The 27345-nt window shown below is 48.1% G+C and overlaps 2 protein-coding genes across 4 annotated transcripts; one reads left to right on the top strand and one right to left on the bottom strand.

The window, feature by feature from the left end:
- Window positions 1-830: 830 nt before the first annotated feature.
- DBF4B (DBF4B-CDC7 kinase regulatory subunit) lies at window positions 831-14541 on the bottom strand. 3 transcript variants are annotated; one of them, XM_026107903.2, is made up of 11 exons: window positions 14276-14541; window positions 11281-11472; window positions 10078-10128; window positions 9346-9415; window positions 8357-8427; window positions 7773-7809; window positions 5863-5908; window positions 4859-4975; window positions 4458-4584; window positions 3659-3768; window positions 831-3087 (listed from the first exon to the last, which is right to left on the bottom strand). In XM_026107903.2, exons 1-11 carry the CDS (start codon window positions 14384-14386, stop codon window positions 1695-1697), a joined length of 2325 nt encoding a protein of 774 aa, XP_025963688.2. In that variant the 5' UTR covers window positions 14387-14541; the 3' UTR covers window positions 831-1694. The 3 variants fall into 3 exon arrangements, with proteins under 3 accessions (XP_025963688.2, XP_064380493.1, XP_064380494.1); XM_064524423.1 differs by having other exon boundaries at window positions 5863-5905; XM_064524424.1 differs by lacking the exon at window positions 11281-11472.
- Window positions 14542-14860: 319 nt separating this feature from the next.
- On the top strand, window positions 14861-27225 carry CCDC43 (coiled-coil domain containing 43). Its single transcript, XM_026107904.2, has 5 exons — window positions 14861-15096; window positions 20495-20582; window positions 22837-22972; window positions 23665-23723; window positions 25654-27225. The coding sequence occupies exons 1-5, from the start codon at window positions 14920-14922 to the stop codon at window positions 25839-25841; spliced, it is 648 nt and encodes a 215-aa protein (XP_025963689.2). The 5' UTR covers window positions 14861-14919; the 3' UTR covers window positions 25842-27225.
- The last annotated feature ends 120 nt before the right edge of the window (window positions 27226-27345 follow it).

Below are 27345 nucleotides of genomic sequence, written 5' to 3'. Positions count from 1 at the left end.
CACAAGATGAACCAGCTCTGCAACCCCGTGCCTGAGGTGCTTTATTTCTTCTTGCAGCAGCTTTGCTATGTTCTCATTAACCCTTAGTAACCTGTATAACTTCTTCAGCAGTGCAGGAGTTAAGCCAAATTATTCTCTGGTGCAATGACCAAGCAGAGACCTCTGAAGTCTCTAGTCCAGCCTCCTGCTCAGGGCCACGTCCACTCAAGGCTTGAAAAGCTCCAAGAACAGAGAAGCCTCATTGCTTCAGGCACTTGGCCCAGGACTGCACCGCCCTACGGCGCAAGGAGCCTTTCCTTTTCCCAGCTTCAACCCCAGAAGCCCTAGCTTGTGGCATCACCGAGAAGAGTTTGGCTCCATTGTAACGGTAAACGCCCCTCAAGAAGTCACAGGCCACTTTTAAGACACCCCTCAGTTTCCTCTTGGCAAGACTCAACCAGCCCAGCTCCTGCCTCCTCCTCTCCTTGCCCTGGCCCTGGCCAATGCAGTAGCCTCCAGTGGCTCCTCTTTGGTTTCTCCACACATCCCTCTTTACCTACAGCACCAGCATTGGACACCATCCCAGAAGTGGCCTCCACTATGCTGAGCAGAGGTACAACAACTTTCCTCAACCTGGTGACCACATTCCTATGTGTCACCCACGTACTGGGTGATATTATGTGACTAGAGCCACTGCTGACTCTTGTCCAACCTGATGTCCACCCTCACCTCCAGCTCCTTTTCAGCAAGGCTTCTGCCCAGTCACTGCCCAGCACGTACTGATTTGTTTCATGCTATTTTGAGCTGGCTGTACTCAGGCCACCAAACAAATTTCACCCAGCATACAGCACAACAGTATCCTCTCATTTTATTTCAAAGTTTGAAAGATTGCTAAAAAAAAACAATTTAAGACCAGTTACAATTATCTGTAGCTACTCACAGAGACACCCAACAAAACCCCAAACCATACGAAGAACACAAACCTCACCCCCATGGCCCTCCTCTCCCCCATCTTTGCAGCACCAAAGACTGGAGGAGAAGGAATGGGCTGGGCTCTCTGAATCTGGAAAAGCAGAGAGCATATTCCTGCTGAAGACTTCTTCTAGAGAAAGACCACCTTGTCAGCAGCCTGATAAGGACTTAAAGAACAAGGCTACCAGGTATAAATGTTAAAGAGTTGGGAAGATCCAAGCCCCTATCAAGATGGCTAAATCACTGATTCACCCATTGGTTCCCAACAGGAGAGCTGTCAAGTTTCAGACCTTGAATGACTGCATGAGAAGGAAGCATTTATCACCCCATCCTGCCAAGGCTGGGATTGACAGCTGGTCTTCAAGCTCAACCTGCTGCAGTATGTTTATCTCACAGATGTAGTGAAATGTAGCCACTAAGAACAGAGCTGAGACTTGTAGCCACTGGCATTTTTCCCTCCAGGAAATCAGGCAAGAAAGCTGCTCCCCTGGATGTGAGAGGCTAGGGAAGCCAGCACTGGACAAACCACACCAGTGAGGTGTCAGCACATCTCAGTCCTCCAGGCTCAACCCAGATTGTCTGCAGCTGGCTGGAGGAGACCCTGCAGCTGGCTGTCCTCACTCCAGCTCTCGCTGTACCTCCTAGACTGTTCCTGGCCCTGACAGGAAAGGTGGTGTGTCCAGTCCCTTTCCAGCCATTTCACAGCTCCTATTAAGGGCCCAGAGAACAGCCAGGAGGTAGTTTTAACTAGTCCAGCTGCCAAGAGAGGTCTCAGATATAGGGAAAGAAGCTCCTTCGGTCTCTGTGCAGCAGTTCCGGCAGCTCCTGTCATCTTTGCCTGCCCAGTCCAGCTCCGACTTCCGCTTCAGAACGGAGGGGAGCTGCGACTCATACCCACTGTCCCTTACACTGACACATGTCCTTCGGAGCAAATGCCTGTCCACAGGCAGAATCCTGCTGCCCTGGACACCCGTTAACATGGAGAGCAGCTGGATGTCCCAGTCTGACTCAGCAGCTGTCCTGAAGTCCAGGTCAGCCTGTGTGTTGTGAGGAAGAGGGAGCCCAGGGCCAGGAGTCAACTCTTTGCTATGGCCTGGGAGGTCACATAGTTCAGGGGCTACTTTCTCTGCTGCTCTGTCACAGAGCGAGTGGCAACATCCTGCTTCGGCCACAGGCAGTTTTTGGGAGGGCAGCTGGCCAGTAGGACAACTGGTCTTGCTCACTGTGGAGGTCCTGCACTCCCAGTCATGACCATCCACACTCAGAGGTGTACTTTCTTCCTCCTCTCCAAGCTGCTTCCCATGGGAACTCACATCCGCTCTACTCCAGCCACACTGGCTGACGGTGCTTGCTGCAGCCATCCCTGGGGGATCAAAACCCACAGAAGCAGCTCCAAGGGAAGCCCGCTGTGTTGCAGGGTCCCCAGGGTCCCCGCACAGGCACAGCTCCAAAGCCGGGGAACTACGAGGTCTGGTGGAAAGCTCTGTGCTTAAGGGCAAGCTGCCAGCCTGTGCCACGCTGGGCAAGTCCAGCTCAGGTACGTGCCCTGCATCCTGCACACCCATCCCACCATCCACTTGGCTTGTCTGCTCATACCGAGAGAGGGCACCACCCAGCTCCAGCCTGGGCTTCTTTCCCACCTGGGCGCTCTGTCTGGAGGAGAGCTGGCGCTTCCTGGTGATGGGCAGCACTTGCAGAAGATGGCTGACAGGCCCAAGCACTTCCTTCTTCGTCTGAACCTCATAAACAGCAATTGCTGTTCTGACCTGAGCAGTCTCTACATAGGTCTCCTGGCCGAGGCTAGGAGCCACGCTTGAATCTGCATCCCCCACAACAGATCCTTCCGTGGTGCCCTGCACAGCACAGACCCCTCTGGTGAGTCCTGCTCCAGCAGGCAGCCCTGGAGAGCAGTTCTCAGACAATTCCCTTCCTTCTCTGAGATTACTAACCCTGTTATTGGGCAGGTGAGCGGAGCATTCCTTCATCTTCAGGCCAGGATCAGTCTTTGCATCAGTAAACAGTTCCACAGGAGCCTGCTGGCTCTCCTTTCCCAGCTCAGCTATCAGCATCTCATTTCCTCTGGTAACTTGTGCTTGAGGCTTTAAGTGTTCGTCTGTCAGGCACGACCATGGCACCCTGAGAAGAAGCATCAGTTAACACTCGCTCTCTCTAGCCTTAGGAACTCTCTTTCCCCCAGGAAGACGAAGCATTTTCTGCAGTGAAGGGTGTTAGAGGCCCTTGCTCAGGAGGCAGTAAGAGAGTTTAGACAGATATCCCTGATATCACCACTGGCAGAGGAGACAGCCAGCACAAGGGATCTCTCAAGACTTCTTGACAGCCAGAGGCCTGGTCACAGGAGTGCTACAGGGCATCAGGGTTTGTATCAGACATGGGGACAGAGGAGAAGGACCCAGCTGTTTTTTCCAGTTTAAAAGGCCCTAGAAATCCAGAGTTTCATGAAGCAGAAAGCCCACAAACTCAACTCAAAGAAGAACATTTCCCACAGCTCATCTAAACCTTGACTGGCAAGTGCCAGGCTTTGCAATACGAGGTCAGTTCTGCAGGGTCAGCCCAAGCCCTCTCTGTTCCCTGCTGGCAGATTTCCTGGCACAGTAGCATAGATATTCAGGTCCTGTCACTGTGACCAGGCCACGTGGCAGCATACTGCCTTGCTGCTCCAGGAGTTACCAGGTACATCAAGACTTACTTGGCTGACTGCTCCACAAAGTTGTTGGTGAGCTGTGAGATAACGTGATCCACAGGGGCATATTGAGAGTCGTCCAGTGCAAACCGCTTGTGCTGGGGGCTCTGGAGATGCTGGAAGGTAGCAAAGGCCCTTTTAGCAACACTTACGCTCTCACCAGAGGGAAATCTGCAGTAACACTCACCTCCCACAGCCTAACAGACTAGAGGGCAAACAGTCTTTACACCAGATAGGGCTGCTGTTTGGAAGCAGATTCGGGAAACGTAGGCAACACTGTTACCCCAGGATGCTTATAGTGAATGTTCTGTTCCCAGACACCTGCTGATGAGGAGGTTGTGTCTGTATCTAACAGCAGCCTACGGCTTTCCCCAGCAGCTACTGAAAACACAGACTCCAAATATGTAGTGTCTATCACTAAAGGCTGGGCTCTAAAAGCCACCCCATTTGGCATCTCGTAGCAGATAAAACCCCCTTCCTACTTTTTAAAATCAGCCTATGCCCCTCAACTGCCATGGAACAGGCTTCCCACCTTGCAGCCCAGGTAACAGTGTGGTCCTCAAGGCTTTCCCACCACCAGAGATGAGCATGTCATGCTTGCCTCCTCAAAACTGTCGCCTGCACAGACATACTATGGCTTTCATCTGCGAGACTGATCCTATTAGATATCAGGAAGGCTGCATGTATAAAAATCTGCCTTCTTTCTAAAAGGGTCTGTACTGATAACAGACACACCATGATAACTAAGTGGCTGAGTGAATCCCATAGCTTTTTGTAAGGAATCAGCTCCCAGGGGAGCCCTTACCTTTTGCAGCTCTTCAAAGGTCTCTTGGCAGCACTCACAAAATCCCCTCTTCCTCTTTGGCACAGTGACTGGTGTGGACTGGGGGCTCTTTCCTCCCTCGCTGCGCATCGGACAGCCCTCCACGTCCCTGCAAGGCAGCGGCAAAGATCTCCCCTGATCACAGCTCACAGGAGAGCTGCAGCAGCAGGCACCCAGATCCCACATAAAGGCCAGGGACAGAATGCTGCTTTCCAGCTACGGCTGTTTAACCTGGAACAGCAACAGCGGGAGCTGTAGGGACCCACGGGGCTCCTTTTGCCATCATCCAGAAGACAAGTGGTTCTCTAAATCCCAGGAACCTGCAGGGCAACAGCTAGCATGGGAGTTGGTTAAACTCTTGCACAGAAGTAGCTACAACCTACCTGGCCCTGCAAGAATTCGAGAGGCTTTTCAGAGGCTCAAATGGGCTGGAGCTTTTGGGTGCCAGGAAGTTCAGGTCAGGAAAGCTTTTGAACTGGTGATGGAAGGGTCGGAATCGCCTGGAAGAAGCGGATCAGGACATCACATTTCTGACAGTGACAGCACGGTTAATGTTGTCATCCCTTCCTCAGGGGGGTTCAATGCATTGACTCATTTATGATGGGACACTGGCCACTGCTGTCTCTCCATTTGGCTGTTCCAGAGATTCCACATTTCTCACTGGGGCAGGAAAGTACTAAACCTGATTCCTGGTATGGCATTAAGGTGGGGGGGATGCTTTGAACAGAAGGCAAGCTTGCCTGCTCAGCTGAAAAACCCACTTTTCACCCCCAAGGTACAGCACTGGCAGCCGGTGCAGTATTTTCAGCTACATAGCAGCATGGGAAAGTTTCAGCTCCCAGATGACATCTCTCCTCTTTGTGCTTTATTGTATGCAGCATGTAAAACCTAGTATTTGACCCTGCAGCTGCCTTCAGTGTTGTCTTCAGAATAATTAATGCTCTAGATACTGTTAGAGTTACAGAGGTAAAAACACCACAGAGATCAGATCCCCTTGTGCAGGATGTTGTAATCAAGTTACAGGCCCTGACCTCATGCACTTCAGTCTATTTCCCTATTTCAGAGGGCTCAAGCAGATTAAGTGACCTGCCCAGGATCACACATGGAATCTGAGCAAGGAAGTAACTGTTATCAAGCCTTGTTTAGCACCTTTCTTCTGACATATGAGCCACCTAGATTGTTTCTCTGAACCTCCTTTGCCTCCTCTAGAAGAGTGTCAGCTTCCTGGTGTTTGAGCGGGCCTTCAAAGACGACACGCTTTGCCTTGTGGACAAAATATTCACTGCCCCCCATGTAAGGGGCAGAGGTGGTAAAGGATTCCCTTCCTGGGAGCCCTTGAAGTTTTAATATAGTTTGGCTGTGATATTTAGAAAAAAACCTCATTTACCTGCTCTGGTCTTCAACCTTCAGAAAAGGGGGCTTCAGTTTTCCTGCTAGAAAGACAGTTGGTTAGAATTTACCCTGGCCAAATTCTCCACTTTATCATTTGTTCCCTGACTGAATTGGGCTCTAGAGCCAAGCTCATCAGTATTTCTACCACCTGTGAATGCCAAGTGTTGACTAAAAGCATAGCTGAGACAGAATTCAGAAAACATTCAGAAAATTTGGGTAATCTACAGCAGCCTCATCTCCAGAGTATTCGGTAGGCTGACCAAACCCTGAAGGCAATACAATAGCGGACCGTTTTCACTATTAAACTTGGAAAGAACATCCAGCTTCTCCCTGGACCTTCATGCAAAAGCCTGGAGTTCAGAATAGTTCAGACCAGGACTCTTAAGTCTAGGAAAGCCACGGAGATAAAAGCTGCTGGAGACAAACCAATGTGCACTTAACATGCTGCACAGCCAAGCCTGGCACGAGAATTCTGCTCAATAGCAATGTTTGGCCTCAGCTTGGTCCCTGAGGAGGGCAAACAACAGCTACGCTTCCTACAGAGAAATATATTAAGGGAGCTGAAGAAAGCCTCGGCAGTGCATTTGGTGAAAAGGCTTTCAGAGCCAGGCAGATGAATCCCAGCAGACGACCAGGCTGGGAGAAGATGCTGCCTCCCTCCTGCCTGGCAGGCTTGTTCAACTCATGGCTGATAATGTTATGGTCAGCCTGGAAATCTTAGTACAGACCTGATTTAAAAAACAAAACCAACAAAAAATCCCTCACACCCCAAGGTGCCATCAATGGGCATCTGCCTGACCCTGACACCAATGCTCTTGTGTCTCCCTCATTGCCTCTGAAGGGCAAGAGGCTTTGTTTCCTTGTAATCCTGGAGCTCAAAGCTCTTTTCTCCAAACAAATTTTAACCTTGATCTCTGGAAAGGCTGAGTCCACCCGCCCCCACTAGAGTTCCTTGAGTCTCATCCCGAGCTTGCATCAAATGTACTGTTACAACGCTGAAATAGCTATTTAAACACAGGATCAACGTTTCCACATAAATGCTGCCAAGCACTTAGCACTTCTGAAAGCAAAGCCTCATTTAGGGGGCCCAAATAAAACCAAGACTGGCGTGCAGGTCCAAAGCTCTTATGGCAGAGTGCTGAACAGTGACAAATGGTTCAGCTGTCACAAGCTCCCAGGCAGAGCTCAGAGGATGCCACAACTTAGAGGTCTTAGCTTTCAGCAGACAATCTGGCTGACAGCTTTTCAAGCCTTTTTTCACAACCTTTATCCCAAACAGGAAAATAATGTCACACACTGAATCCAGGTTAGAGTTCAATCTAAGGTATTACTGAACTCTGAATTACTGAATTTGCTTCTCCAATAGGCCAAGTCAAGCAAGTCAGAAATTTGTTTACGTCACCAGAGCAAATTCCAGTACCACAGTCAGCTCTGGTCTAATTGCAGATGAGAACCTGTTTTTTTCCCTCCCTCCCTTAAAAGTGTTAGCCCTAGATTGGTGTCTCAGCAGTGTATTTCAGCCTAACAGAAGTGAGTGGGTTGTGAGGAACATGCTCTCCTCTCTAGGATGCATTATTATTCAAAACTTAGTTTGAGCCAGTGGATTCAACACACAGTGCCAGCAACACAGTTCTTAGGTGCCTCAGGATTCTGGGAGTTGAGCTGCAAGCAAATCATGGGATTTTTAAAAACAGTCCCCAAAATCAAAGGCATAACATTCTTTGCCGTTTTAGGAGGCTGCAGCTAGACTCAGACAAGGAGTCACAAAAACCATTCAAGAGAAACTGCCTTAATGGTTACCAGACTTTGAAAATCCATCTGAAACGTCAACAAACCAAATTCTAAATGAGGCTTCTTCAAGCAATTCTGCATTCAACTGCAAATGGAAACAACTTCCAAGCCTACCTTTGCGAACTTTTGATCCAGACGCAAGGCATTTTGCCTAAAGGAAAGAGTGACACATTTAGTATAGGAGCCAGTGCAGGCAGAACCGTAATTACTGATCCCAGAGCAGCAAGTCGGGATTACAGCAGTCTCACCCACCACTTCAGAGCTCCTGCATCACCGACTATCGCCTCCCGCTAATATTTTGTCTCCCAGCTACCTAGAGTTACTTTAAATATGATATACAGACGGCATACTCTGATCTTATGCCCTATCTTCTCACTGGCCTTTCCAAGGCATTAAAAAAAGTTCAGAAAGCCAGCACTCTAGTTACATATGATCTTGGTCTTACCCTCAGGTCCTTACAAGTCGAAACTTGGTGTTAGTTGTGCTACAGATGAGGTTGAGAGCTAACAGCTACCTCCCTACTTTATAAAAGGAAAAAGCCCTTTACTTTTGTCATCTACATCAATGAGCAGGAGCAACAGATTATCTGATGTTGAATCAAAACCTAGAAGGCCACCCTGCTTATTAGCTAGAAGAACTGGCTAGAGCTATTGTGGGATCCTGAGAGCCTCAAACTGGGCAGGAGTTAGAGCAGTTACCTCTGTCTTCTGGCTCCGTTTCCTGGCTCCTGAGATGGCATGCAGCAGCTGCTGAGCGTATGACAACATTTCTGTGCAGGGGGGATGTCAAAGAGCCATAGCTGAACAAGACAAGGTGAGCTGTTCCTCCTCCTGCCTATCTGCACTGAGGAAAGCGTGCAGCGCCTGAGCCTGCCATCATCTGGCAAAGCATCACTACTACACAGTTGATTCTCCCAAAAGGAGGCCAAGAAAAAGTAGAGCACTTTGAGGGAAGGCTCCTCATTTTACCCTCTAGCAAAGCAGGAGGCTTGTTTAAGTCTCTGCAGAAATTAGACACCGTGAGAAGTTTTGCAGTAGATGGACCAGACCTTGGTGTTTGAAAGACTTGGCAGACTTGCAACACTGCTGCAAGTTGGCTGCTCAGGAACATGTACTAGCAGTAGCAGCCTCCACCGCACACCCAGACAAGTTCAGCCAGGCCTGTATGTCACTGTCAGCAGACACTCTGGAGCCTTTTATTCTAGGCTTATTAGAATCACAACTTCACCATCTGTCTTCTCCTGTCACCCCCTTCCCATTTGCCACGGAGATGAGAAGCTCCTTCCAACACAGATGCTCAAACATCAGCACTTCCTAATTAAAACAACTAAATCCTGCCATTACTGTTATCTCTATTTCCAAGTCAATTAACAAGAATGCTCTTTCTGGAACAGATCCATGCACTGATCTAGCTATTAAACTTCTCACAGTATCATAGCTTCAGTATTTTATCACATACTTAATGTTGCCTATTGTATATAGGACAGTACCATGTTCTACATACAAAGAGCTAATCTGGTTTTTGAAGGCCAGACCTAGCCAACGACAGCCAGGAGAGCGTCAGTCAAGTACTAGGTATTCTTTGCAAATTCTTTCTTCCATACAACACACTCACCACATCTCTTCTGCCCTGTCTTTAAATCACTGATTTACCAGAACCTAAATTCCAGCAGTACAGAGAAGGATACCATCGATGTGCACGATCTGGACTCCCCACAAACGAGCATTGGCGAGGATACCGTTGCCACTGCAGGCGTCCTGGACAAACAAGAGGGATTGGGGAAGGTTACAGCTCAAAACCAAGATGACTGTGTGAGCGCATGCAGGTCTAGATTTAGTTTAGTGGGTTGTTTGTTTTTTGTTTTTTTTCCTGTTGCTCAGTTGCCAGACCAACATGTCAGCGTTATTAAAACAAGCTTCAGCGCACAACCAAAAAGGTTCCAACTCATGCTTTTATGTACCCCAAATCAACAGCAGCATCTAGTTCATATTTTTAATTCCTGCTATAATGTGAGTTTCCAAGGTGGGCACCAAGATCCTCTTGGCTGCTGTGATACCAGTGTAAAGACTCCAGAGGAGCCTTTTGCCCCCACTATGTGGCTTTAATTCTTCCTATGCTAAAAATGTTTCTAACAGTGGTCTTACATAGTTTTCTTGTGTTGAGCAACCAGACCCCTGGGACAGACCTTAGAAGTAGCTAACGTGGAAGGGTGAAATGGTTCTGTGAAGAACAGCGTCTGAAAACACTGCACAACACTCGACAGAGCCACAAGGGACTGTTTCACACCTTTACCAGTCCTACAGTCTGCTTCCTTTGACAGTCAGGGGCTCTGAAGGATTGGCTACCACTACCCTGGCAATGCTCAGCAGTACTTTGAACATATCCAGCTAGAGAGAAAGCCCACCCACGTGGTGCCCACCTGATTCTTCATGGCCTTCTGCAGCAGTTCCTTTCCTCGGCTGATCAGGACCTGCAGAAGAAAGAAGCCAAGTAATGTGTTGGAGCTGAGAGTGGCCAGGCAGCAACAAGCTAATGACAAAAGACAGCTGTCCATTAAGGATGATTTCTAGTGATACGCACTCTCTGCTGGGGAGAGGAGTTTGGCCAGGACTTCATCTCAAAGACAACAAGACTCAGTATTTCCAGGGAACCAAAACCACAAAGGCACCTTTTCAGCCCACACTGAGCAGCCACTGAGCCAAGGCTCAGCTTTTATTGAAGAGCAGTGAAAGCTCCAGAGTGAGCCAAGAGGAGGCCGCATCTTCGCTTTGAAGCTCCACGTGCCACATCCCATCACACTGCCAGGGCTTAGAAACATCCTTGCCAGGCCGCTCTCAAGAAGGGAGTCCCTTTTGCTAGCCTATGATTTGATAGATTTCAGCAACAGTGTTAAGCTCTTTGTAAGACGAGTGGATGGTGCTGTGAGCAAGGACAGGGGAAAAACATATCGTGAGTGAAGCCTCCGACATCAGTTCAGGCATCTCCAAGAGATATCATGCTTTGGTGGTCCAGATCCAGCTGGTAGAGATGCCCACAGCCTAGATGGGGGTAACCCGTCTCTGCCAGCATTGCTACTCCCCAAAGCCACAGCTGCCACCAGAACCCTGCATTCTACGCAGGACACAAGAACTTTTGCCACAAGCATCACTGATCAGAAAGCCCAGCTCAGGCAGGGTGAACAGGACCTACAGAAATCTCTTCTTGCAAGCTGGATTTGTAGATCTCCTCCCAGACTACAATTGCTCCGCTCTGTGAGTGCACATCCACAGCCTGCAACAGCTCTGAGACAGTTTTAACGTCTACAACTCTCTGGTCTTCTAGATGCACCTCTGCAGCAGGACAGACTGCCTGTTCTGTTGGAAGGCCAACCAAGCCTTGTATTTCCTCTGCCATTTAAGTAGGTGCCCTTGTACCAGCTCACAGCTGTCACATGCACTTTGGGGTGGACAATGATGCACGGATACAAGGAACATCAGTACTAACACAAATGGTCAGGCTGGGACAAACACAGCATGATTGCTCAGAGCAGAAACAACTCCCTTCTATCACTGGTCTCAGGTTCTGCTCTATACACAGCCTTTGGGTCAAACCTTGAGGTGGCCTAATCACTTATAGCTCTTACAGTGTCTGGTGGCTTCTGGTGAGGTCTGGTATAGTTCCCCTTGGAGGCAGAGGGCACTGGGCTCTTGGCTTTTGCACCTTCTGAGGTAGCATTGCTCCACTTCTCAGTCCGAGTCTTGGCCTTGTCTCGTTTGGCCTCTTTGCTGCTGGAAACCACGTAACTGACTTCTTTACTCAGGAAGCTTTCGGTCACCTGGAGCCAAAGACAGAACAGCGCTAGATCTAAAACCTTCCCACAGTTCTGGGATTCGAAAGAGTCCTGCTGAGCAAGAACTCTTGCCTTTAATTGACCCACTCACAGCTAAGGGGCTGCTGAATGTACTCATCTTTACAAACAGCTCTTCCTTCCATTCCTTACTGCCATCTCCCAGAAGGAGAGGCAATCCTGTGATCAGCAGTTAGCACACTTCCTACAGATAACAAACTGCAAATAATCAGAGTCTTCAGATTGAGACTTCCTTGACAGGATGCTGTCTCATATCATTTACTCCTTGAACAATAATTTCACAAAAAAGCAAGGGCTAGCTTCTCAGGTATTCAGTTTCTGTTAGTTAGGTAGCAATCAGCTTCAGAGAGCTGAGTATCCAATATTAATCCCCTTTGAGACATCGGGATGTGAATTTTCACATTACACAAGTTGCCAGTTTCCTGTTCACGTTGAAATGGTTTGTCCAGGGCCCTGAGAGCACTCCAAGCATCTCCCGCTCCAGAAACTGCATCGCTCCCTCTCACAAGTCAGCAAGTCTCATAATGCTGAGGAGAAAAGTCTTGTAGCAGCAGGGCACTTATCTGGATGTCTGGGACATAGTCCCATAGGCAGGACCTTTCTATTAGAAGGCAGCTCTATATACTTCTCACTGAGGAAACCCTTCAGCAACTGGAGCCTTGCCAGGGAAACTATAGCAGAGGCAGTTATTTATTAAGGCAGATGGATCTGTGATAAGAGCTATACAGCTATTTGCCACTGGGTGAAGAGGCAAAGAAAGCCAACAGGTGAGAAAATGACCCTGGAAGTGATGCACCAGGGTGGAAGAGCTCTGCTGTCAGGAGAATTGGAAAGAATTTGGCAAAGTAAGTATAAAGCAAACAGCTGGGACAAGCAGTTCCATGTAGGACAGGGAACAGAGAACTGGAAAGCCACAATGACTTTGCACAAACACGTACAAAAGCTAGAATCCCAAGAGGTGGAAAGTCAAATCCCTGATCAGGATAGCAACAACAGGCATATCAGAAATTCAGCAGAAGGGAGACAGTCATGGGACACTGTCACACAGGTACAACACATACAGGAAAGAGAAGTTGAACAGTTTGAAACGAAGACTGCTGAAAAAGCTAAATCTGTTGAGTTACAGAATCCCTATGGATTGAGATCCCAGGCTCTTGTATCCATATAAGTGCCACAAGGTACGTTACCAGCTGCCCTGCTGAAACTGGGACCTATGCTACAGAGACTTATGCTACGGGAGATCAAGGATGCTGCAAGCAGAAAAAGGAGTAAACCAAAGTCTCCCAGTCTAGATAATGCTCTAGTCTGTCATGAGTTTTAAGATACCGTGTGCAAGTCAGAGACCATAAAACGCTCCCGACTTTCTACTGAACAATGGAAAGTTTCAGATATTAGTACTGAAGAGCTGTTTCACAGACAGCAGCCATGGTATACTTGAATTCAGTATCTCCACAGGAGCAAGAAAAATGAGAACTTCATTACTGCTGGACTGCATTTCAGAGAGGGCAGCAACACAAGAGGATGCTTGGTAAGAAGCCAAAGGGACAGTCAAATGGCTAAAATTATTTTAAAGTGGTATGGCAGCTACACAAAGAAACAGATGACAACTCAGAGCAAGTGTTTCTCATCAGACCCGAAAGCGCACAGCAAAGAGGTGCTACAAAAAGGAGAGCATCCTTCAATATGGGGAAGGCATGTCCAGATGAGGGCTGAAAGAAACTAGCAAGCAAAGGATGAAGACGTGATAATGTAAGGGGAAAAACTGGAAGTCAGATTCCCCAAGCGCCCGTACAGCCAGCGCATGATCCTCATGGCAGACGTGCAGCAGCAACAAGAAGTAAATGAAGATTTTACATCTGTTTGTAGCATTTGAAGGACTTAAGGAAGTTTTGGAGCACACATGAGAGAATTAGCCTCAAACTGAGGGAGATACTAAAACAGCCTGAAAAGAAAGAGTAACAACTATTAGGACCTAGTAAGAACTATTATGATAGGGTCTGGATGGCTTTTTTGAGAAAGCCGTGTGGAAAATCAACAACTGTGTGACAAAATAGACTCGGCTGGTTCGAATTTCAGAAAACATTTGAAGCTTTTCAGCTTCCTTAAAAATTAAGCTGCCATTAGGCTGCCATGACCAGATAACTGATTACCACAGATGAGCGGGCAGGAATAAGTGGGCAGTTTCTCATAGCGGACGGTCACCAGCAAACACAGATAGGACCAAGCTGTTGAACAGCCCTATGAGCAATGTGCAAAAAGGTTCGTAATAAGATGACCGAGCTTGATGATGGCTGCTTAGACACGAGCAGGTCGAGCAGAGAGTGAAAACCTGGGGAATAAAGGAGCAGCAAAATGAAAGCAGTTTTCCTTGGTGAATCGCCTCCCGCCTGGGAAGCAATGGGCCAGGAGCTCGCTAGCACAAGTCGCGGATGAGGAAGGGGATTTATAAGTCGCTGCAATGAAATCGAGCCGGGAGCAGCCAAACCAATCCGGATCTGGGAACTCAGAACAAAGCCGAGGGCAGCGCTGGTTCCACGTTCACCCGCACCCAGAGTGGGGGCAGGGGCCTCTCCGGGAGCCACCGAGGACACGAGACCGACACGAGGGGACGGAAAGCGGCCGAGGTGGGAGCACAGGGCCCGGGCCCGGGAGCGCCGCCCGCCCGGAGCCCCAGCACCATGGGGCGGCCCGGCCAGGCCCCGGGAGCCTCCCCCCACCCCCCAGGGCCGGGCAGCGGCCGCAGGAGCCCGCCGCCCCGGGCACAGCTCACCCCGCCCAGGTGCCGGATGGCCTCCGCCAGCTCCCGCGCGCTCCGCCCGCTCGGCACGTCCAGGTAGAAGGATTTACCGCGGAGCGGCCGCGCCGCCGCCGGGCCCGCCATGGCGCCCCAGAAGGCGCCGTGAGGGGCGCCGAGCCCCGCGCTGCCGCCCCGCTCCCCGCACGGCGCGGCCCGACGGGCGCCGGCGCTCCCTCAGCTACCGGCGCGCCCCTCCCCCACCCGCCGTTTAAATTTCCTTCCGCCCCGCCCCTAACGGCAGCGGGCTACGGCGGCCGCGCAGGGACACGCGGCTGCTCGCGAAGCCAGCGCGGCGCTCAGCCTCCCCCTCCCCCCACCCCCTTTGCCGCTCCGCAAGCGCCTGGTGCCGCCTCACCCCCGGGAGGCACCGGGGCTGCTCGAGGAAACGGCACAGGGTGATCGCCGCCACTGAGTGTGTGTGTGGGCAGGGGGGGGCTGAGGCACCCGGCGCAGCGTGACCCAGCCGCCGGCGGGGGCTGACCGGCCGCCTGGACTGCGGACACCGAGGGTCCCCCCCGCCTCCGCGCTGCGCCAAGATTGTCCCCAGCGGCCGCCGTAGCGCGGTGGCGCCGCCCCGCCAGGCTCTGTGCGCGTGCGCGCGGCCCCGGCGCACCAAGATGGCGGCGCCCAGCGCGGCGGAGGTGGGCGGCTTCGCGGCCTGGCTGGCGGGGCGGCTGGAGGCGCTGGGGCTGGACCGCGCCGTGTACAGCGCCTACATCCAGGGGCTGCTCCGCGAGGAGGAGAGCGACGAGGAGAGGCTGGAGGCGCTGCGCGGCGTGCTGGCCGCCTGCCTGGTGAGGGCGGCGGGGGCTCGGGGCTCCGCTAGGCCGCGCCGGGGAGCGGGGAGGGTGGCGGCGGCGCGGGCCCGGCCTCGCCGCGCTGCTCCTGGGGACGAGCACGGGCCTTCCTCAGGCTGGCGGCTGTCCGTCACCGGGGGCGGCGGCCGCGCTCCCTCCCTCAGCGCTGCCCGGGGGCGGCGGCAGCTCCCTGGCAGGCAGCAGAGCAGCCTCGTTTGCTGCCCGGGGCCAATATTCAGCTGGTGGCAGCTCGGGACGAGCTGCTGGATTTGCCCTCTGTCCCAGAGGTTTTCTCTGCGGAGGTGATGGGTGGTTGCTGTCCCCGTGAGGCTGCTCCTTCAGGGCAGATCAGCGTGGGAACCTGTGAGGAGGTGGCTGCAGGGGGTGACTTGCCTCCACACAGCTTTCACACACCCCCCGGAAACCTTCCCTGCTGTGGGGTAGGCAGATAATCAAGGTGCCGGAGAGTTTCTCGAACTGTCCGTGTTCAGCTGTGTTTCTCTTTCGTTCCCTTCAGATGTGCCTTCGCAGCGTGATACCTGTTCTGAGGCTGATCGGGAAGTTCGGCTGTGGCGAAGCTTGGTTGCTTGGAGAAAGAGGAGGGTTTTTTGGGTGGAGGATGTTCAGCTTAGCATGTGAGCTGGGTGACCGTCTGTTAGGCGAAAGTGTGGTCTAAGAGGTGGTTCTTAACAGCAGATGCTTTAAAATGGCTGAATTGTGGCTGTGTTCGATGGTTATTGTTCTCTTAGCTGATCTCATTTGTTGTGGTATCTCCTAGGGGTCAGTCATTTGGATCAGACTGGGGTTGGAGTTCATAATTGGGGGAGACACTAAACTTGCTGCCAGCCTTGCTGGAGGCCTGAGCTTTCAGTGATCAGCAGTGTTCATCTCCTCTCACACACTTTTAGGAAAGAAAGTTATGAGAGAGCAAAAAAGACTTTCTGAGAGTCAATCGTTTTGGGGGCTGTGTGATTTTTTTACTTCATTTGAAGCTTAAAATCTTAAATAGCCAATGAGCAGACTGTTCTTTCATATCAGTATGCATTTACTATCACCGATTTCCTCCCAAACTGTCAGTTTAGGAGCATAAAACTCAAAGGGACAAGCTCAGTCGTTATTTTTTGTGTTATCATAGGCAACTCTGTTATATAATTCCTTCCATTAACTAAATTTGTGCCATTTTAGAGCAGTTTTCCTAACACACAGAACATCTTTTCCCCACCTTCCACCATCGCTTCACCAGCAGTGTGTGTGAGGGGTGTGAGGTGGTTTCTGAAAGAAGTGCAGCTGTGCCACCATGGCCGTGTGCCTACAGTAATAGAAGGTGGAGGAAGGAACGAACAGCAAATCCTGCTGGAATAGGAGACGGAGCAGAATGTTTTTGGGAAACACTATTCTGAAGCCTTGTGTATAGCTGTGGTTAACTAACATACCTGTAATTTTCAGCCTTGCTTCATTCCATCGCCAAAGGCAGAGCCCAGGTCTGATCTTGGACCACGTTGGTCACAGACTTGCAAATCGGGGTGGGCCTCGTGTTTATGTTGTGATGTTTTCCATCTTTATTGCTTGCTTACCCTTCTCTTGCGCTGCCACCAAAGCGGTTTTTGAAAATTAGTGTGCAGTTTTCATATTTATCTAGTTTTGGGCTGTTCTTAATCCCATGCTTGCTGCATGACAGTTCTGTTTCTTCTCTCCATTTTCTTTTTCATGTCATTGTTGACTCTCTTGTGCTGATTTTGCTTCATTTGCAAGTTCTAACTCAGTTTGATTTCCTGACAATTCTTGTAAAATGTTGAACCCTAGGACATGGCTTTTTTTCTTTTCTTTTCTGATCTGTGCTTTTTTTCCCTTTATTTGTAGATGTTACTTATTTTTGCTATCAATACCAAAAATAGTCTTTCATCCACTTTATTTGGGGCCCTTCTTGCCAACTCTTTTCTCTTTGCTCTAGATACAAATTCCAATTCTTTTGCTTTTCTTTTCTTTTTTTTTTTTTCTTGACAACCCTGACTAAAAGAGATTTCAGGCTACCTCTTCACTCATGTCCCTGTTTCCTCAGTCCAAACAACTCCACAGGTTAGTTACCTGAGTTATTTAAACTTATCCACTTCAGATCAAGAAACTTAGAATAGAGATTTGTTTCTGTTCTTCTATTTAAACCAAACAGACTTCAGATCACTTGGTCCAAGTGTATTTCCATTCTTCTCTGTATTTACTAACTTCTGAAATAACATCATTTCTTGTTTGCTTAGGGAGTATTTCATGGAAAACATTTGCCTGTCACATCCACAGCTGTCTTTACCAGTGTTAGCAGCTAATACTGGATTGTTCTTTGCATCCTTCCATAAAGGTTTAGTTTTATCTAGGCTGCTACATCATGTTTCTTTTCTGTTGCTTCATTCATGTCCGTTCATACGCTGCCATCCTGACCTTCTGTTTCTTCCTTTCTGATTACGAGGACTCTTCAGCTTCAAAGTCGTGTTAATATTTCTTGGGTTTTGTCATGTTTCTCGGGTCGCTAGAAGATCTGATTTTCATATTCTTCTTCCTTCATAGACCCACCTACATTGATATACAAATACTTGATTTGTTTCTTGTTGCTCAAACCCTCCTTTGAGGGTACAGGTCTCTCTGTCATTGATTTTAGTCTTCTGCGGTTCATTTTTTTTCCTACTTATTGCTGTTCCTTTATCATCACTTACCTGATTTTCTTCTTCTTGCATGATGATACCAAGCATACAGGATAGTGTCTTTTCCAGCCGTCTCTACTGGCTTAAGGTTACTAACCATTTTGCCAGCCTTGATTCCGGTGCTGTAGTGTTCCCAGCACTTGGCGGAGTCTGTCCATCAAGGAGAATCATTTTACTGTGAGTATTTCTAGCAGTTAAATACCTTCGTGTCTTCCTTGTCCTTGAACCATGTTGATTTTTATTGTCTTTTTGTAACTTAACCCTGTTTCTGTAAAGGCTGGAAGGGTTCCTTTGTCACTTGAAGTTGCATTTCTTTGCACATCATCCTCATGGTGTTCTGCTCAGCCAGCACATGTTCCTATGAGGACCGGAGAGTGTCATCTCCCAGCAGGAACAGGGTCAGTGGGTTCTTCCAAATCCACTTCTCTTGTGCTTGATCTTAGCAAACAGTACCTCATTCTGTCATCTGCGTATAGCCTGGTTAAAAGCGTGTTGATATCTTAACATGGAGTTTGATGTTGATTTGACTCACAAACCCTTCGTGCTTTTGTTGTTTTTCTGTTTGTAGATCATTTCCTTACTCACAGCCTTGAGTATCCTGCATGTTTGTCCTTGTGGTGCCTCTTCCCTAATGCAGGGACCTCATTCTGATGTGTGTCTGGTCCTGTACGGTGGTCAAGATATCAGTGCTCAGCAACCTTGTGTAATGGTGTTGCTGTCTGTCTGTTCTCCTCTCACCTCTCTCCTGTGTGGAGAAGTTTGTGCTTAGCTGTTGTAGACTGCGGATGGCACAGTTTTGCTCTGTGTGTGACTTACTCTTTGTTGGAGCAAAAGGTGGAGAGATGTTGTCATACTTCCTTATCCTTTTCTGTTCCACAGTTGTGGAAAACTCAACTTTTTTTCCTGTCCCTCATGCAAAAGAGCTTTGCTCTGCTGGATCAGTAGTGTTTTCAGTGACTGTGCTGGAACTTGAAAGTGGGTTTTAGGTACCTAGTGCCCACGTTTTCAAGATGTGGATTGTGAACTTGATATCTCTTTGGTGAGAAGTCTGCGTAGACACGTTTGGTGTGCTTGTGTCTCAAATGCCAATTACTGAATGCCTAGCTGTAAAAAGTGAGGACAGGCACAGACAGCTCAGGCTGGGTTATTATGCACCTATATAAATGATTTTTTTTTCGAAACAGAGGTTGTAATGTTGCTTGCTGCTTTTCAGGCGTAGGCAGAGTAGGTGGTTGTCATGGGTGGTAAAAGAGCCCCAGTAAGAGGTGACCGTTGCTTTGCTGCCTAATTTGGCCCTGCTGAAGTGTGGTACTGCTCACTAAGGAGAGGAAAACGACTGCAAGGAGTTGCAGGCAGTGCCTGGATCTGGCCTGAACCACTAGCCCTTAAGAGCTGCAATGCGCTGGACAGACCTGCTAAGGTGCAGAGGAAGGGGATGTCTCATAATCCTGGCTGGCTCATACCTGAGGTGTCCCTGGTTAGCTCGTTTCCGTTTGGTATCAACTCTCCGCAAGCCCATTTGTCCCATGCTTCTCTGCTGCTGTTTTTTCCTAAACTGTGGATAGATTTGCTGTTGTGTGAACTAGTGCTAAGGAGCACACATTACACATGTACATCTTCCCAGTCAACTGCTCCTGGTTGCAACTCCTTGAAGACACTTTTCCCTTTTATTAGGATCATGTTTCTTGCCTGGATTCAGCTTCTGTGACCTGAACTTCTCAAATATTGGGCGAGTCTCATAGAAATGCTGTGACCGCGTGTGCTGAAACACGGTAGAGTTGTGTGTCATCTGCCCACTGCTGGGGTTTGAGTTACGGTGTTGATCAGTTCACTAAGAAGCTGCACGTAGACACTGGGCAGAGACTTAGCTGTACCGGAGCTCCACGAGCAGCGGGGTCTGGTGACGGGAATACCTGTCTGTTGCTAATGGATTGCTAACGCATTTTCTTTCTTCCTGTGGTTTAAGTTCTTCCTGAGTAATGAATAACGATTTGACTACATTCCCCTGCCACCTCTCTCGATTGCGTTTAATGCTTTAGATAGGTCAATGGAGACAAGAATATTTGTCTTTTTTCTGCTGATGGGAGTCTGTGATCTATCAGCACCACCAAAGTGGTTTCAGTTTTGTGCCGGCCCTGACCCATGTTTTGTTCAGTCTGATACATTAGCTTGAGTTAGGTTGGGTTGGAGGTGGCCTTTGACTGGCTTCTCCGCAGCCTTGCTCCAGAAGAGGTATGATGCTGCACGGTGCTTGGCTAGAGTTAAGATACCTTGGTTACCTTCCCACAGTGTTGTTTTATCTAGACAGCCTGCCTGTATAAAACCAGATAAAAAAACCTCTGTAAAACTGTATCATGCACAAAAATAAGACATCATGGCGGTAGAACATCTCCTGGCATGGTGCAGAGCTGTTGGATGGCTACCTTGACACCTTGTGTTCACATTTGTGTAGCAATCGAGGCTATATCTAGTTTTGAGCTATGTAAACAAGTAAGTGCATCCGATGACTTGTATTGTCCTGCTGCTGCAATTAATAAAAGTCTTATGTGTGCATTAAATAAGTAGATTTCATGGGAAAAGCTTTATCTCTTGGTGCTGCCTGGTGCTCAGATTCTTTGGAGTTGATACTTTACATATCTGATTCATGCTTGTTTAAAGCAGACTGACTTTGTTCAAAGACTGAGAAGTCTCTTTTCCCTTACTAGGAAGAAGATCTCTTAAACGATGTTTGCAGGGAAGTAGTCGAGAAGTGGTCTGAAACTCAGATTGTTGACGCCAAAGAGAAAAAAGAAGGTAGTGTCACTGCTCGGAGTGTCTTTCCACGTGGTATGAGTGCTTTGCAGGGCCTTACCGGGATGAGAACTGTGTGTTCGTCCTGTTAGGAGTTAAAACCAATGTTGCTAATGTGTTTGCAGATCTGACTTGCTTCTCATTGCTATTGCTGCTTATTTACTTTTTTTTGTCTTGAAATTTGAAATGAGGTTGAGTAGTTTCACTTCTGGCTTTCATTAGCATCCTGCTGCGCTTTGGGCTCATAATCCTGCAGAGGAAAAGGTTAATTTTTCCTGCAGGATTTTTAAAATTTCCTTTTATTAAAAAAAAAAAAAATAGGGCTTAATCTCCATTAAATGATGTAGCTGTGGCCGCCAGGGCTCTGATGGCAGATGCAGTTATTATGGTACAAAATGTGCATAGTGCTTCCATTCGTACTAATTTGGGAAGCGAGCATTTTTATACCACTATAACTGCACCTCCGGAGAGCCTCCGTGCTGCTCCTTGCGCTTCTGCTCACCCCAGGAGAAGGCCCCAGTAAGCATCAGGAAAGCATCCTTATTTTTCTCTTTCCAAATCTTCTCTTAAACCTGTCTTTTTTTTTTTTTTTTTTTCCCCAATAAATGCTTGTTGGGGGGAAAAACTCTGTCAGGCTGCTGCTGCTACACTGATGCCGCTGCTTTCACAATAACTTCCATGGTCCTGTTGTTTCTTTGTGCCCTGTCTGAATTCATCCCTCGTCTTCAGCTGTCGGCTCTGGAGCAAAGACCCCCTTCTTGTTGTTGTTCGTTGGGGGAGGCTTATTCTGGTCAGCGAGTAGAGCTCTTGAATACAATGAAATCATACGCTGGAAAGGTTTTGGTGGCTCAATTTGTGATCTTCTAACCGTATGGGACCTAACTGTAGGCCCGTGTTGGTGACAATGTACATCCCTTTTGGCTAAATCTGTTTTTTGTTTGCTTTGGGTTTTTTTTGTTGTTGATTCATGTGCAAGCAGAATACTGTCACTGATGGTATTCTAGAAATACTATAAGTGAGCCCTTATTAATGAGACCTGCATTTATATAGTACTTTTCTTGTCTAAATCTCAAAGTATTTTGCACATATGGGTGTCACTTAATTTCTCTTTATAGATGGGACAGCTGAACTACACAGTGCTTAAGTGGCTTTCCCTGAAAATTCATTGAAGTACTGTACCCTTGGCCTAACCTTGCCTTTGGCCAGGGACAGGAAGAAGTTTTGCTGTTCTTTGTGTTAAAACAAATCCTTCTTTTAGGGATGAGTGATTGGAATTGCTGGGGTTGCTACTGAGCTCCTTCAGCTCGTACTGTTGGTTGCTCACAATAAATCAAGGATTTTTCTTGTTAGTCCCAGAAAGAAGGTAGCAATATATGTCCTTGTATTTAGGTTGTTAGCAACGTAAGGATTTAATTACTTCACAGTGATTCCATCAAAGGATAAATCCCCTCTGAGGTCAGTATCTACTTGTTCTAACTTCTTAAAAATATATATTAGGTGTTAGCACTTGGTAGGAGAATGAAATCTGTGAAAGAAAAAGCTTGGCGGGAATCTTTTAAATTGGGCACAAAGTCTAAGCCTAATGGAAACTTGACCTTACAAAACAGGCAATGTGTAGTAGCCTTTCTGTATTGAAAACAAAATCCTAAGAATAAGTTATTAACCAACTAAACAAATATTACTTGCTGTCAAAAACAAAACGTCATTTTAAGAGAGAGAGACAGCAGAACTTAATGTTGAAAGGTAAATCAACTGTTTCCCTAGGTAGGTAGAAAAGGTGGAGTATTAAAACCATGTTAAATTGAAATTCTGAAAATTCAAAGTACTGATCAGTATAACTACGAAATTAAATAACAAACTCCGTATCTTTTAACTGAATGAGAATGCGTAAATGATTTTCATCAGCTGGGGTCTTACTAATGTATATATTTTATTACGAAACTTCCCTTAGTCCCAGAAAAGCAGCACCTGATCCGTGCAGACAGCATGGGGGAATTCTTCCGTGTGAGGAGAAGGTGGTGTGTCACTCCAGATGCCCCGCTGGCCTGAACCACCTCCTCGGCAGCTGGTGGCTTGGGCCAGGAGCTGCGGCTCCTCCATAACTGCCGCTCTCTCAAGCCGCAGATCGAATTCTCGAGAATGCGCTTTGGGCACCGCAGATGTGTGAGTTGGGAGCAGCACGTGGCAGCTGTCAGCTAGGTCTTCAGTACTGCGTTTGCAGGGACGGACTGATGCTCTTGCCTCTTCTCCTTGCCAGATGAGATCCAAGCGATTGCCAGCATGATGGAGAAGCAGGCCAAGATCGTAGTGAAGCCAAAGGAGGTCTCCCAGGAAGAGAAGCAAAGGAAAGCTGCCCTCCTGGCCCAGTATGCGAACGTGACAGATGAGGAGGAATATCCTTTTCCTGACCCAGTCAAGACTCATTGCTTGGACAGAAGATGTTTTATTAAGAATCTTCTAAAGTGCCTTTCCAGTTTTGCAGGGTCTAGTGGGAAGGATTGCAGGGACTTTTCAATCTTTTCTCCACAGTGAAATAACTTCCATGCAAAAAAAGCATGGAAGCTCCTAGTTTATGAAGTGCCATGTGCAGATGCCCCTTTGAGTATGTTCCTCCACCATTTCCCTGTTCTCCACCAGTATATGCTTGGCTGTGTCTAGGGTTCGTCCAGTCTGGACATACTGCAGTAGATGAATGTATCACCTCCAGTATGCCAGTAACACTCCGTGCATGGTAGTTATGTATGGAATTTACCTCCTGCTTTCTGGCAAGGGATCTGTTGAAAAGATCCTCTTTAGAAAGGGTACATGTAGAGGGGAGAGTTTAAAGTTACCTCTTTATAGTGCTGAAGAACAGGCTCCTCTTTGGAGATCGAAGTTGAATAAGAGGGAGTCTTACCTGGCACTGGAGCAGACAAAAGAGTTGAACAGTGGGTTTCATGCTCGCTTGGGCCTTGGTTGTCCGTATCAGTTTTTAGTTGCTTCCTTGTGGCTTAGCAGAATTGTTATTTGCTATGTTTTGAGCTAAGTGTCACTGTACAGTGGCATGACTTCATTATTGATGTCCAAATTTCCTTAATTCTCTCACCGGTGAGGATGAACAGGATGGATCCGCTGCAACAGCAGTAAATATTGGATCGGAAAAATGTATCCTTTAAAAATTTCAATCACTCAGATGAGAAGTCTGAGAAGGAAGAAGTCTTTAGAAGGAAGGCAGCTTCCATGGTGAGTTTCCCATCCTTTCCTCTCTGTGTTTGTGCTCACTGTTTCCTTAGTGCCACCTTTTAGTCTTGGTGATTCATTTTTTTCCACATAGTCTGACCTTACTCATAATGAAAGTTAGAGGTTCATCTATTTTCCTGCTCTCCTTTCCCTACCCTGTGTGTACTGCTGAGGCCAACCCTGTCATTTTTTTCTTCCCTCCTTCCTTCCTTTCTTCCTTCCTTATTTTATCCCCTCCAAAGCTTTGCAGAACATGATGCTATAATGGATAATTCTCCTAAAACATCAGCTTAATACCAAGCGGTTTCCAGAGAAGCAAATCATGCCAGGAATTACTAAAAATATGATAGAAACAAAGCTACTGCAAAACTGTGTAAGGCCAGAGCGCATGTGAACTTTGATAGTGAACAAGGACCAATCCTCTCAGGATTTTGTAAACACAGTAGCTTGGGTCATTCCTTGAACTTGCCAGCTGACAGGTTTAAGTTGGAAGCAGGCTTTCTCACAGGACATAATTAAAATTTGGAACCTAAATTGTTTTTGTCGCTAAATTACTGATAGGAGGAAGAGTCAGATGGGGAGACACCTACTCACTCTGTTTCTACCGCTCTTCCCAAAGCATTTATCACTCGCCATTATGGGAGAGAGGACGTGAGACTGTGGCAATCTTTGGTGCGAGCTGGCTCATCCGTTGCTGTGTCTGTAGCCTTCCTACGTGGTGAGCAGGATGAGTAGAGCTGTCCGAGATGATACTGTCCGTGTGGTACCATTCCTGTTTCTGTTACAGAGCCAGGCAAACCTACTGAGGCAACTGTCCCGTGTAGAGCGTGAAGGTATCATCTTGAGATGATGGCCCTTTGTGGCTGTATGTAGTCATGGACAAGAAGGTGCCGCGTTGCCTGTCGCAGGCACGCATGTGCTGCTGGTGCAAGTCATCTTAGTCCAGCTGGTGGGCTCCATTGCAGCAACTGGTTGTCAGCTTCTGGTCGCTGTGGTGTGTCAGTTCTCATCAGAGTGGTGCAACCCTGTAGCATATATACAGCTAGATGTCCCAAGGAAGCCCTACCTATGTGCTGTTTTTCTTCCCCTTATATTCCTACAGGTTTTAAAAATGTTGACACAGCAGTCTTAAGAGCCTGCAGGCAACGTGATTTCTCTAGGAAAAACAGGGAGCATACATTTACTCTGCATGACTTTTCCATTTGGAGAAACAAGCAGAGATTCCTTTCTCTTTCTCCATCGCTCATTTCTCATTCCCAGATTCCTCACCTGCTTGGTGAAGAAGCAGAAGTGGGAGTCGGAAAGGTTACTTTTTCAGGCGCACCACCTCCTATAAAGTGTCGGTTGCGGGTGTGCAGGGTTTCCCTTCGCCGCAGAGCCCTTGGGAGAAAAAGGAGCAGCTGAGATCTGTCTGAGGCGAATTACTGCTAGGCTTATGGAGGCAAAGCTCTGCCTTGCTCAGAGCAGGGTTGGGATCCTTCAAGACAGAGCCATCGGCAAGGGGCAGGAGAGCCTCAGATGTTACCGCTGATAGATGTGGCCAGCGAAGCCACACTGATGAGCTGTAATCAGGGCATAGGAATTGGGGGTGAGAAATGGGACAGAGCTGACGGAATTGGGGCCTTTTCCCTTCGCCTGCGAAGGTTGTGCTCTGATAGCAGCTGTAAGACACCACGCAGCGCTGGCTGCTGTCCCTCTGGAGGGGAGATACGCCGGTACGTGGAGGGGGAGATGGGATAAACCAGTCCCTGTGTGCTAAACCCACTGTCTAGTTTACGGGCCCCAAAAATCACCAAAAAGGGGAAGCTGCATGTGTTCAGACAGAGCACGTTGTCTGTCCTTAACTCACAGCCAGCTTTGTTCCGAAACACGAACGTGGAGGATGTCTTGAATGCCAGGAAGCTGGAGCGGGAGCTGCTGCGAGATGAGTTCCAGAAGAAAAAAGAGCAAGACAAACTCCAGCGAGAGAAAGATAAACTAGCCAAGCAAGAGCGGAAGGAAAAGGAGAAGAAAAGGACACAAAAAGGAGAACGGAAGCGATAGCTGTGGTTTTTTTGGTTGGACTCTGAAAGGATGAAATTAATTATGAATATGGTGTGTGTTTAAAAAGCAACAGAAATTCTGGGCACGTGGCTGGTGAGTGGTTCTTTGGGAGCGTTTCCTCTTACATTTACATAGCAAGAAAGAAATTTCAAACACCTCTTAAACTCCAGATTGCCATGTGCTTGTGGTGTCAAATGTCCCAGTCAGTTCTTGTGGCCAATGTCTGTACCAAAGAGTGGTGAAGTGATGATGTCTGTGTTTCAAATTGATCAATTTTACTTCTAACCACTTCAAGCAAAGCAAAACAAGATGTAGGAAAGGGCTTCCAAGCTGGCTGCGTCCTCATGCTGGCCTAGGATTTGCAGCAACGGCATGTTACGATTTGAGAATAGAGCAAAGCCCCTTTCTGACCTGTAATTAAGGATATGCTGCTACAGAGTGGATGTGAATTTACACTAGCCTTGAAAAATGTATTTACAAATACATTTATATATGCTGCCAAGAACAATGCTATGTTTTTATTCTGACTGAATTGAAAGAGCAGGGTTTGGCTCTGACCTCAGCAACAGTAAATGCTGTTCCACAGCGACGGAAGGGAAATCTTATGAAATATATATGAGTTCCAGCTCTGCGACTGCTTCACCCACAGGCTCTTGGTAAGGGGAATGCCACAGTGATTTGAATGTCAGAGCAGCAGCAAACTGGTCAAGTCCTAATGCTGTCTTACGGCTTGATGCTGGTAGCTAGAAAATGGTGCTCCCTGATGTGGAAGAACATCGACTGTTATTCCTACGGTAGTTGCAAGGGCAAATGCTTTAACGCTGGCTCAGTGCTGAGCAGCTGTGGCTGTAACCGATTTGGACGCACTGGGTTTACCAGCAGGTCACCTCTCACCCGGCACAGCTGCAAGGAGGAGCTGTCCTAGCTGGGGAAAAGCAACAGGGTGTGAATACTTCTCTTGCCCACGGAAGGACTAGTTTCTTGTGGTTTTCAGCCTCCTTCATGAAAGTCTCACCTGCCTCTGGGAAGGAGAACACTAACTTCTGTGGACTGCACCTAAAGGAAGACCTGCAGCTCTTCAGGGGGGGCGGCAGGAACCGGTGTGCCCCATCCACGTGCTGCTTTTTGTTAAAGCCCCTGCTTAGCTGTCATCTAGGATCAGGAGCACCTACAGCCTTACGGTCACACTTGCAAGCGTGTTCACTTGCAAGACTCCTTTTTGACGACGGGCAGCTCCTGACCAGCCGTTGATGGTAACTGTCCTTATCACCTGCTTTCAGCACCAGTCTGATTAAGGGTTAATGCATCCTGTTTAAGTAACTGCTGCAAGTGTGAGTAACTGCTTTATCTTTGGACTTGAATAATAAACCTGGTTGGCAAAGAAGTGGCGTTCCTCTCTGTGTCTGAGTAAGCGTCGCAGTTAATGGTTGTGGTGCCTGATGCAGATCCTGCATCCTCTGTTTCTGTTTCACTGCAGAAATATTTCTGAGGTCTGGCCTGTTGC

Source organism: Dromaius novaehollandiae, chromosome 22, assembly GCF_036370855.1.
Source record: "Dromaius novaehollandiae isolate bDroNov1 chromosome 22, bDroNov1.hap1, whole genome shotgun sequence".
NCBI classification, from domain to species: Eukaryota; Metazoa; Chordata; class Aves; order Casuariiformes; family Dromaiidae; genus Dromaius; species Dromaius novaehollandiae.
This window is presented reverse-complemented; position numbering and strand designations above follow the sequence as displayed.